General features: G+C 33.5%; 1 protein-coding gene across 1 annotated transcript in view; it reads right to left on the bottom strand.

Annotated features, from left to right (window-relative positions):
- Positions 1 to 12640, bottom strand: part of Rasa1 (RAS p21 protein activator 1) — an 88036-nt gene that overhangs the window by 26525 nt on the left and 48871 nt on the right. Inside the window, exons 5-9 of the mRNA XM_057789636.1 lie at positions 12420 to 12537; positions 10259 to 10290; positions 7807 to 7859; positions 4749 to 4899; positions 1549 to 1627 (exon numbers count right to left, since the gene is read on the bottom strand). Coding sequence (XP_057645619.1) covers positions 1549 to 1627; positions 4749 to 4899; positions 7807 to 7859; positions 10259 to 10290; positions 12420 to 12537 — 433 coding nt within the window. The remainder of the gene's footprint in view (positions 1 to 1548; positions 1628 to 4748; positions 4900 to 7806; positions 7860 to 10258; positions 10291 to 12419; positions 12538 to 12640) is intronic.

Genomic DNA, 12640 nt, shown 5'->3' with positions numbered 1-12640 from the left:
AACTGAGGGGAGGGTTAGACTGATTTTGCCAGCTGGTCAGGTTGTTCATCAGAAAAAGGTTATTATTAATAGCCTTTGTATTTTCTAATAAATGGCCAATTAAAAGACAAGTATATGTTTTGATTCTTCAAACAAGGAAACACCAAACTCTTTTCATAGTACTTTCTGTATCTTTACCCATTCTACTTAAAACACAACAAAATTTCTTCTTCTGTTTGTTTTCCTTTTGCTATTGTTTAAAGACATGGCCTGGAACTTACAATGTAGACCAGGGTCGTATCCTACTAGCAGCAATCCTTCTATCTCTGCCTCAGGAGTGCGAGATTACAGGTGTGCAAACCTCACAGTCACTGCTACATCCCCTCACAGTGCACTTCAGAAAGGACAAGAGTCATACAGACCAGGCTACTCAGTCTGCACATTAAGCAATATTTAATAGGCTCTCTGATTCCATCATCCCTGCCTTATCTAGGACCTTGTACAGCAAGTGCTGCACTCATTACATCATTCTCTCTGCCCTTTTACTCTTTACTCGAGTATATAGACATGCTATTTCCCTGATAAAACTAATGAATAAAAAAAATTGAAACTTCTCTTGGCCTTAATATTCTTTCATCATTTGTTAAGCCTACAAAAAACTGGCTGTAAAAAATCATACCATCTTCATTTTTCCCTCAAAAGAATTCACTCCTTTCCCTAGTGTTAATCTGTCTTCACCATTGCTATTATTCCTCAAGGTACCAAGTACTATAAGCCTGGCAAACAACCCAGGTCCGTGGGGTAGGGGGGGCGGGAGCACACACAATTTACACCACCCATTCTACCACTCAGGAATCATTACAACGGGGCAGCAGAAATATGTGAGAACTGGAAATGGGTGAAGGCTACACCTGCCATTCTAGGCTCAGTACCAACTCACAACTGCAGGTGTATGTACTGGGTCCATATGAGCCTGGTCCTGTCAACAATCAATTGCAGAATGGGGTGGGAGTCACTAGGTATTACTCTGTTATGTCTCATCTACTGATAAGATTCTGGGAGAAGGGAGAATCACTGTCTTTAGCTGTAATACCACTGAGCACAGCACGACTTCAAAGGACAACTCCAAACATAGGATTACACAGACGCCCTGGTTAAACTCTGTGGGTCACAAAACAAAATGAATAGACGGAATGAGAGGTATTTTTGTGGAGGACATGGGGTGGACCAGGGGTGAGGAATAAAAGTAGTCAGTAGGTATCCATACAGGTGTAAAAGTAAAAAAAAAAAAAAAAAAAGTTAATAAAAAATAAAACAAACCAAAGAAAGAAAAAGAAGATACTAAGGACTTCCTTGGTATCTACTAACAACTTACTAATTAGATTATCTAAAGTGAACAGAATTAAAAAGTAAGAAATTCTCTTAAAGTTCATGATCTAAATAATCTATAGTTTTACATTTTATCTAGTTTTAGCAGAAGTTTATATAGTCATTACAAAAATTATTTTTTAAAAAAGACACTAATTATTTCAAGCAAGAAAAAACAAACAAACAAAAAAACCCACTGACCTGCATTGGTACAGGCTCCTTAAGATAATAGCCTTCAACAATCTGTTCTTTCCGGTAGTGATCTATGATGTCCCCAATACTGTTAAATAATAAATAACTCTATAAATTTCTTAAAATACAAATAAACCATGTTACCAAGGACTATCTATTCATATGTAGTTTTTGATAGCACACAATCACAGAATAAACTATTATAACAGCCACATTATTTTATAAAAATAGAAATGTTCCAAATTCAGGTTTGCAGGTTGGAATATGTAAGCTGAAGATTTTGGTTTCCCACATATATCAAACACACAGTCAAATCAATGACACTACACACGATACTCTAAAAGTGACATTCAGTGAGAAAATGATTACAAGTTATGGTCTTTGGTTTTTTTTAAAAGATAATCCTTCCAACATATGAAGAACTAACAAAAATTGCATTTATTTAGTAAATGATAAACTAAGAACTTATGTCATCAAATCGCTTTATATATATATATTTGCTTTTGCTCCGAATGTCATTAAGTCATAATACATGAATAGTTACGTGAAAATACAAGTCAAAAGAAAAAGAAAAACTATATAATTTTGCTTGTATAGTGGTCACTTTGGTATGGAAGAATTAAGTAATATTGATTAAAAAGTACCAAAAATTATTCTATATATTTGGGAACTATTACTAATGAAACTAAAAGTAAAATGACATAACACATAGTTTAGGATGCTACCAAATATTTTTTTTAATAAATAAAAGCATCTTCTATAATTATTAGGTCAGATTAAAGTCAGATATTTACTTTCTGGAATTTAAACTTTCATTTTATATACTAAATGGAGGAGTAATTTTAAGATACCCAAGAAATATGTTTCCAAAAAAACTCTGCTAACCTACCCCTTGATTTATTCTTTCCATAGTTTACTATACTACAAAACTAATTTAAATTAACTATAATATTCAAAAGTAAAATATAAAAATTAATAAAAGATACTATATATTACAGATAAATATTAACAACAGTAGAAAGGTGGAGTGAAAACAAATTTTTTTCTAAAAGGATATGGAAAATAAATTTTGAAAATAGGGTAAATCTAAAATTGTTTCAAGAAAAATGAAAACCAGGAAGAACAGAAAACAGCTAGACACCATCACAAAGATGACTGTTTTATGCACGGGAAGGTAGATGTAAAAAGTGTGTGATCAATCCAGGGATGGAAATTTCAGTGAAATTTATAGAATTAAAATGTTTTAAAATTATATAAATGATTCTTGGTAAGATAATTTAAAACTAAATTTTAGAAATATTGAATGGAGGCACCCTGTGTAGGTAGATAAAGCTGCTCTCAGACACCGTATGTGTGATGGCATGTGTGTGTACCATAGCATGTGTGCAGAGGGCAGAAGGCAGCTTGTGAGAATCAGTTCTCTCCCCCCACCACAGGTTCCAGAAAGCAAACTCATGACAGGCTTGCACAGAATGTGATTTCTGACTCTCTGAGCTATCTTGTCAGCCTTTAGATTTCTTTCAAAGAATTAAACAAACAAGCAAACCTAGAAATAAGGTACCTGAGCATTTTAAGATTAATACATCCACAGGGAATAGAAAGTCAGATTTTGGGAGTGGTAGAAACAATTTTTAATATTATTTTGCAAGCACTCTAATTTGCAAAAATTTGTAAAAAGTTCCGGATTTATTTCTTCTTGTTCCATTGTGGTGTCTAAGTCTTATCAACAACCCAGTTTATAAAAAATATTTCCAGGTTTATAGAGATAAAGAAGTTTAGATCAAAAAAACAAATAATAGCAGGTAAATTAGTTCATACTTGTAGACAGAATGACAACTGCCCCCACAGACCCAGAGAGAGGCACTATTAGGTGGTTTTGTGGCCTTGTTGAAGAAAGTGCATCACTAGGGGTAGGCTTTGAGGTTTCAGAAGCTCAAGCTAGGGCCACTGTCACTCTCTCTTCTACTGCGTGTGCATGAAGATAGAGACTCTCGGCTACCTCATCTGCCTACACACTGTCATGCTTCCTGACATGATAATAATAGACTAAACCACTGAACTGTAAGCCAGCCCCAATTAAATGTTTTCCTTTATAAGAATTGCTGCAGTCATATTTTCTCTTCACAGCAATAAAACCTTCTTTAAAAAAATCTCAATTTGGATATTTAGTAATTTAGCTGCATATGTATGCTTTCAAATATATGTTCCCAAATCCTTGCTAAATGGGAAAATCTAATTTAAGACAAATTAAATTTAGAGCATGTTAGATTCAAGGTGAAGATGTCTAAAGTCAAGGTACTTGGGTAGCTTAATATGATGAGGTGTGCAAGTGTCTAAAATTATACCTTTGATTTAATGTTTTATAGCTGTCCACTAAACTTCTGAAAAGCAAAAGATATTATCACTATAATTTTGTTTTTTCCAGATAAGCCAGCCGTTGGAGCTTTATTAACTTAAAACTCAGACTAAAATTTAGGGAATTCTAATTAAGATGGGGAGTACTAGGGCATTACTAACAAGTTAAAAACAAGATTATGTCAGCCCCCAAAAGAGGAAACACCAGTTCTTTCTTATTAAAGTAGGCAAGTAGCCGGGCGGTGGTGGCGCACGCCTTTAATCCCAGCACTTGGGAGGCAGAGGCAGGCAGATTTCTGTGAGTTCGAGGCCAGCCTGGTCTACAAGAGCTAGTTCCAGGACAGGCTCCAAAACCACAGAGAAACCCTGTCTCGAAAAACAATAAATTAGTAAATAAATAAATAAATAAAGTAGGCAAGTGTTTCATCCATCCTTTTCTTTTTCAGAATATTGCCGCTCTGCATCTTACAGTTCCTCTATTAATTTAATTACTTTCCTAAGTAAGCAACTAAAATTTATTATGAGTCTTAAGACAAAGTTTTCTCAGAAGTTGAGAGGTACAAACTAATCACAACACACAAAAAGTATCAACTTCAGAGAATAACCCAAATACATAATGACATTTGTAAAAACCAGGTGACTCCTAGGAATTACCTCCAATAGCCTATATGTAAATATTTGATTAAGCAACAAGGTATTTGGGAGTTGACAAGTTAATAATATTCATGTTTGACACTTGTTAAAGCATTCTCAGATAAGACTACAGCTATTGTATTAGAAACTGAGAAAATTTTATATTTTAAATTCAATTATTTTTACAACATCTAAATAATTTAAACTGTTTCATGATTTACCTGTTATAATATCGGCCTCCCATCATAAACTGGTTATTAGGTGTTGGACAAATTTTAAATCGCTGAATATTTTCATTGGTCCGAAAATACAGGGAATAATCACCAGGAGTATTATCTGAAGGCCTCACAAGAAAGCTGCAGACCTGGCCAACTGTAAAAATTAAGTTGTTAGCTTTATACTCTATCAAATAAAAAGAAAGTACATTATGTAATCTAATTAAGAGGTATATTCAAAGTCATAACCACATATAAATTTTATCATAAAACTTTAAGACAGTGTTTCCTATTTTCAGTTTATGACTTACAACCACTCACATTGCTCCTGGTGTAGTTTGACTAGTCTTCTTTCTTAAACATATCTAACAGTAACTTCTAGAGTAAGGTCTATGTCTTTCCTTCTTAGAAAGAAGGATCGGACAGTTAGTGACAGTAACTGAAACTGTTACATCATATAATCTCAAGATCTTTAAATGTTAAGCTAATTTTGACTAATAGTCTATAGTTTCTCTGGATCTCCAGTAGATGACTAAAAAGCAAAACTGTAATATAAGTAAGTGCTTACTTAGTTAAGTATCTGAGTAATTATCATAGTCAATAAACACATCTCATTTTTCTCACTAGGTGTCATCCTGAAAAAGTGTGCACACAAAGGACCATCTTCAATAAGCAATGATTCCTAATACTATAATGTTTCCTTTGTGGTTAACAACTGGTTAACAAAGATGGGTGGTGATGCCTCATGCCTTTAGTCTCAACACTCGGGAGGCAGGGGCAAGAGGATCTCTGTGAGTTTGAGGCCAGCCTGGTCTACAGAGTGAGTTCCAGGACAGGGTCCAAAAATACAACAGAGAAACCCTGCCTCGAAAAAAACCCAAAAAACTGGTTAACAGAAAGATTAGAAATTGACTCCTCTAAGAAAGCATAACTAACACAATATCTATCACATGTAATTCTTATATAAATGAGTGATATCTTTAACCATCTAGCTTACGTTCCTGTTAACAAGTGATTTGGTTGGTATTCAATACAAAGAAGTAAAATGTAAATCTTCTTATATTGAATTTTCAGAGTAAATAATAAAAATCTGTAGAAAGTGTGCAATTTAATATATAAAGAAAACTCGTAGTCACAGTGCTGATACTCTCTGCTTCTTCAATGTAAGATGGGAATCACATGTAAACATACATGAATGCACTTGTGTAGTTTCAGGAAAATGGCCACTCTTTCAAAAACAGTATATAAACAAAAATACAAACTAATGTGGGAAATAATTAAGATTCTTTCCATGTTTACACACCTAAAGTACTAAAGGATGCTTTAAAGTACCTGGTGATTCAATATCTTAAGTATTAACTACACCAACAACTCACTAAAATAAATAGTTCTGTTCTACCCGGAAGGCTGATGACAGCACCCTGGTTTAACCTTATCTCTATCTCTAGCTTTGGCATCTTTTAAACTCTTCTCTGAACCTCTCAGTGCAGGTTAAGGCATTAACATTAAGCACTTCAAAAACTACCTCATTAAATCACTGATTGAAACAATGACATCTTAAAACAAATAAGATCATACATTTAACAATTAGAATTTATTTACTATAGTTACTTATTTCAGGGTACCCTACAAAGTACAGAAGCTACCAATTTCTCAAGAACCACAACACCTAAAATACATATAATGCATTGGTTTTGTCCCCAATCTTTGTCAGACATAGTTTACCAATAAATTAAGCTAGCAATAAGCAGTTAATAATAAAGAGCAAAGTAACACAACTGTTTCTTTAAAACATTGGTTCTTAACCTTCCTAATGCTACAACCTTTAAATTTAGTTCCTCAGGTTTTAGTGACCCACCCCAACTATAAAATTAGTTTCATTCCTACTTCTAACGTTATCAATTATAATGTAAATGTTTTTGGTGATAGAGATTTGTCAAAGTGGTCACAAACCATAGGTTGAGAACTGCTGCTTTAAGTAATAAACCCTTAATGTAAATTTGCATTTTCCTGTAACAATCATAGAAATTAGGAGTACATTTTAAATATGGCTAAATTATGTAATTCCACCATGCACACAAATAATACAAGAATGTACAGTGGTGCACATCTTTAATCCCAGCACACAGGAGGCAAAAGAGGGCAGATCTCTGTGAGTTTGAGGCCAACCTGGACTACAGAGTGAGTTCCAGGACAGCCAGAAATACACAGAGAAACCCTGACTTGAGGGGGAGTGGGGAAGTACGTTATAAATGAATGGAAAAAGAAGATAACATGGTATTCCTCTATTGATACATTGTATGTTATATGATATTTGTAAACTAGAAATCATATGATCAATAAAAAGGATGACAAAAATTTGTATTTGTAAATATAAAATATTTTCTGAATATATTTCTTTTTTTTTTCTTTCTTTTTTTTTTTTTTAATTTTCGAGACAGGGTTTCTCTGTAGTTTTTGGTGCCTGTCCTGGAACTAGCTCTTGTAGACCAGGCTGGCCTCGAACTCACAGAGATCCTCCTGCCTCTGCCTCCCAAGTGCCTGAGTATATTTCTTTTCTTTTCTTTTTTTTTTTTTTTCGAGACAGGGTTTCTCGGTGGCGGCTTTGGAGCCTGTCCTCGAACTAGCTCTGTAGACCAGGTTGATCTCGAACTCACAGAGATCCGCCTACCTCTGCCTCCCGAGTGCTAGGATTAAAGGCGTGCGCCACCATCGCCCGGCCTGAGTATATTTCTTATCATTAAAAAGTATGTTGTATATCCTAAGTACATTATATGTAGGATACACCTGAGATACACACACAAAATATAGTCATAAGCTGTAACACATGGAGAAGGAAACAGGGACAGGGGTTAAGGAAAAAGAAAATATACTTCACAAGAGTTATTATATATGTACATTTTAACTTAAAACAAAATCAGAAAAACACCAGCTTCCCAGCATTGGGAAGAAATTATAATATACATAAGCATAAATCAAATGCTAAAGGAAAACATAGTACATGAGAAAAGGTTTTTTCAATTTTATATTCTATAAATAAAGACATTAATGAATGCAAAAGTACCTGTCATTAATAAATTATAAGCTTCTTGTTTGGAAATCTTCCCATGGAACCATCTTAAAAGGAGAACAAATTTGACATGTAAATTAAAAGTTCATGTGCTGCTGCTTTCATATACTCAAAAGTAAGCAAAAATTTTATAATTCACATTGACATGAAATAAATTCAATGGAAATAATCAAATTTTCATCCATTACTCTATTGTATTTTGGAAACTTACTGTGCTTTACTTCAGCAAAGTAAAAAACACTAGGAACTGTCAAGTGTAACTACAATTTCTATATTACTTATGCTATTTTAAAAATCAATGGTTTTGTTCTAGTGGTATCTGCTGCATGCTTGTATCAGAGCTCCATTTTTACTCTGACGGCTTGTAGGGGATTGCAGAGATGATTTAAGGAAGAAACAAATTTATTTTCTCATGTTTCTCTCAAAATTAGTTTCTTTTAACATAAGATCTCTCCCAATAAATTAAAATGCTAACAAAGGAAGGAACAAGTACATACCAAGAGACAGAACTAAAACTATTTTTAATTCTGAGCCTATCACTCTAGACTGCTAAAGTATTTTATAATCTGCATTTTGGAAATAAGCATTTAGAAATTATTATAAACTATAATAGCTGAAATATGGCATAAAATTTCAAGTACTTAATATTTGCCATTTTATAAAATGACATGTTAAGAAAATTACTTGAGGATCAGGAATGGTGGCACATGCCTTTAATCCCAGGGAGGCAAAGTCAAGCAGATCACTATAAATTGAGGCCAGTATGGTCTACACAGCAAGATCCAGGCTAGCCAGGATCATAGCACTTGAGTCCTTGTCTTAAAAATAAACTAAATTATTTAAAAGCCAAACTTCTAAAGCTTTCCTCTTGTTTACATTAAATCCCATTTTCCTCGCACTGGTAATCTCAGATCTCTTCTCCACCTCTCTGATGCCTCTAAAGATCTATGAGTTAAGTTTCAGTTGTAAAGCACACATACTACAAGACATAAAACCTAAGTGTTCAAAGATGCAATGCTACAGGCTTAAAGCTCTTCCATTCTGCTTCAGATTAATCATTCCATTACTTGGGAAAGTTAAAATACAAATTAATTTTCCAGGAAATGAAAATTAAAATTTAAAGAAATTATTCCAACAATATAACTTGCTAATCCAAATTTCCTGATGCTCTCAGAGCAGACATGAATAATGAAGAGGAAATAAACAGTACAGTCCAAAATCATTTAAAATGTATGAGGCTATATACTGCATTTAAGTAAAGGCTAAACTACCATTTTCTACACATGCTAGATTTGAATTCTATATTCTAGGAGAGTCAGCTAGATGTCATCCAAGACCAAGCATATACTTTTCTACCCAGTAAAGAACAAAACTCAAAAGAGTGAAAAAAAAATCTGTAGTTAAGTTTTAAAGATAAATAATATTTTAAACTTTAAGAAAAATAGCCTTGAGGCAAAGGGGTAATGGGTAATATTATTCCCTGAGTTATTCTTGTATAAAACTGTGTAATCCAATTACATGATTTTACTCAAGATAAAAAATCTTTACTCTTAAGAGGTCCAGAACCTGGTGGGAAAAATCAGTGTAGTTAAGTACAGTGTGTGCTGGGGAGTTTAGAGAGGAATGGAGAAAGGACCTGCTTTGCTTTTCTGACCCCTGGGGTTTTATTACTCGTTTTTCATTTAGTATATGTAAGGAACAACATGAAGATTCACTGAACTTAAATTTACTAAGTTAGATAAATACATAAGCAACTGAAGGGTAATCTCCTCTTAAGATATGACATATATTCTATTAAGAAAAAAGATAATGAAAGAACTACATGTTCTATTCGGTTTAATATATTTCTTCTTCTAATGGCTAGGAAACAAGAAAATAAAATGTCTGAGGCAAGCTTTAAATTCCATCTATAAATGTTGACAGTTTGATTAAGAAGAAAATGGAATGAAAAGATAATAGATGAATACTCCATTGAAATAATATGAATAAAATGAATACAATTGAAAATTAAGATTTTGAAAGGAATTCTGTACATATAAAAGCAGTCTGAAAAACTTATTTTAAAAAACTTTTCTGGGTTATACTAAAATTGTCAGAAATTCTCTCACATGTGCATAATAAAAACTGAGTTTCAAAGTTCATTAATGATTTGGCCACAAAAATAAATACTATCATTAGTAAGAAAATGAAGAGAAATATGAGGAGCTGTGCTTATTGATAAGGCTTTTAGTTTAGCTTGGGGATACAAGATTTGTATACAGGTCTAGGCCACTGCCTTTTTCTTAAGGATCTAGTAGTAAGATCCTTACGAAATATTTATATCAGTTCTCTAACCAAAATTTAAAAGAAAATCAATCAGTCTAAAATTCATCAAGTATTTTTGACTATTTTTCTAATTTACAGTTTAACATTATTTTTTTTCTTTCAATAATTAATATAAACTCACATTTTGCCTTCATGTGGATCTTCTTCCCGGCCCTAAAGAGAAGAAAGAGATTAAAATAGCTTTTTTTTTTTTTTGATTTTCGAGACAGGGTTTCTCCGTAGCTTTTGGTTCCTGTCCTGGAACTAGCCATAGACCAGGTTGGCCTTGAACTCACAGAGATCCGCCTGCCTCTGCCTCCCGAGTACTGGAATTAAAGGCGTGCGCCATCACCACCCGGCAAAACAGCATAATTTTTAATTTCAGAAAATTAAATCCTAATCTAATTTCATTAAAATTCCTAAGAATCCAATCTTCAAAACTATCTCCACAATACTTTTCCTAGCTGTGTGAGGAGAAAAGACGTTTCTGTTCAAGAACTCGCACTATATCCTTGTCTGTTCTCTTCTCCCTGTTGCTGTCAGTTTAAATCAGACCCTTGCTTCTTTTTAATAAATGATTAAAGTAGCCCAACTACAGTATATTACTGCTATGCCCATTCCAACCTCTCTGAATTCATTAGTGTCAACTGTAGATGTGCACTTAAGAATAAACAAAAATGAACAAACAATTTTAAAGCCAACCCTTTACTCGCCTGCCTCCTGTCTATAGATTCCCCATGTTACAACCAACGCCCTTAACCATTGGCCTCAAGTATGTGTTTCTGGCCTTATACTCCCCACCTTCTTTCTAGGTGTCTCTGCCATGACCAATCTTAACTACTCATCCGCTAAACTATTTCACCTCTCTAATAGTTTGTGCCCTGTTCTTATTGTTGCCATCAGAATGTCCTTTCAATTCATTGTTGCCTACCTGCTGGAAGGAAAAAAAACCCAAGGCATTAAGGAAAACTACCTCAAATGCTACCTCCTTACAGTTTAACACTTTGATCCTAAAATTTGAGCACTTTCTTTTCTGTGGAATACAAAATACATACTCTCTTTCTGCCATCTTTTAAGCCTTATCTTTTTCTAGTCTGTACTCCAGGTTTTAAAGCTATTCTAATATTAATATTATTCATTCCAAAAATAGTACTACCTTATTAAAGTCTAAGCTATTCTGCCACCACCACCCAAACATGGTTTAAGTTCATAGTTTTCACTGAATATATAAAGAATTGTCATCATAGCAGCTTACACTGACTTTTCAATAAACTGATAATGAAAGGGAAAAAAGGAGAAAAAAATATTAGCAAGGACTTCTCTTAATTAGGTCCTCACTAAGTATTTAGTCAAACTAAACTCAGTCAATGAATACTTACTATAGAAACTACAAGATGAATATTATAATTGCCCTCTCTCAAAAAGTGGTCTATATAGGAATACAGAACCAATGAGTACTGCGAAAACAAAGGGAGAAACAATTTGGCCTAAAAAAAAGTATCTAGACACAAAATCTCTGCCAAGGGGGGGGGGGAGGACACACACACACACAGAAAGCAGGGAAGAAGTTGCCAGTTAGTAATAAATAAGTTTCAGAAGGCAACCTAAGATAACAGACCAAAAGTGTAAAAAAACAGGGACCACTATAGGCATGGAGACACTACATTCATCTCCTCAAACTTTACAGATACCCGAGAATCATTCAGGGCAACAGGGACAGAGCAGTGAATCAGAACAACAGTAACAAGAAAAAGATGTCTTTTCTTGGAGCATACAATCTAGAAGTGAGACTTAAAAATGTGCTGATCTCCATCTAAAAATATATGGGGTAATTTATATAATTATGAATAATAACATATAATATGATAGCAAAGAAAAGAGGTAGAATATACAAACTGTAGGACTTTGGGATTACTTATATATAATTTAAATATTCCTAGATTATTAAAAATTGTAAACACATTTGAAAAATTATTCCAAACTTATAACACTTAAAATTCCTCTATGATTCAAATATACCCAATGAAGAACAGGAATACAAAAAAATACCAAAACAAGTACAAGTGATAACTGAGTTCACAAGCAGAGAAATACTTTCTGCAAAGGCAGCTATATATTACAACATATTAATATATTGTCTATTTCCTTGTACATAAATATCATTTGTCTTAAAATTTCCTTATGTTTATGAACTGAAGTTTTTCACAAGAAATTTGTCCCTATCTAATAATCCAGAAAATGGACCAGTTCCAAACTTTTATTAAGGATTTACGATTTGAAATTTAGGAAAACATGAAACTCACCACCTCTTCTACTAGGTCTTCAACAATAAGGCCTTGTTCATCTGTTCTTAGATTTGTAACCCACATCCATCCATCTTCTAATTCATTGTGAACAATGAACATATCTCCTTTTAAGAAACTAAAATAGAAAATGACATTAAAATGTTAAAAATGGACATTGAAGTAGTCCTAAACTACCACACAGGATATTACAACATTGAAAAAATGCAAAAAAAAAAAAA

This window comes from Chionomys nivalis, chromosome 15, assembly GCF_950005125.1.
Source record: "Chionomys nivalis chromosome 15, mChiNiv1.1, whole genome shotgun sequence".
NCBI classification, from domain to species: Eukaryota; Metazoa; Chordata; class Mammalia; order Rodentia; family Cricetidae; genus Chionomys; species Chionomys nivalis.
This window is presented reverse-complemented; position numbering and strand designations above follow the sequence as displayed.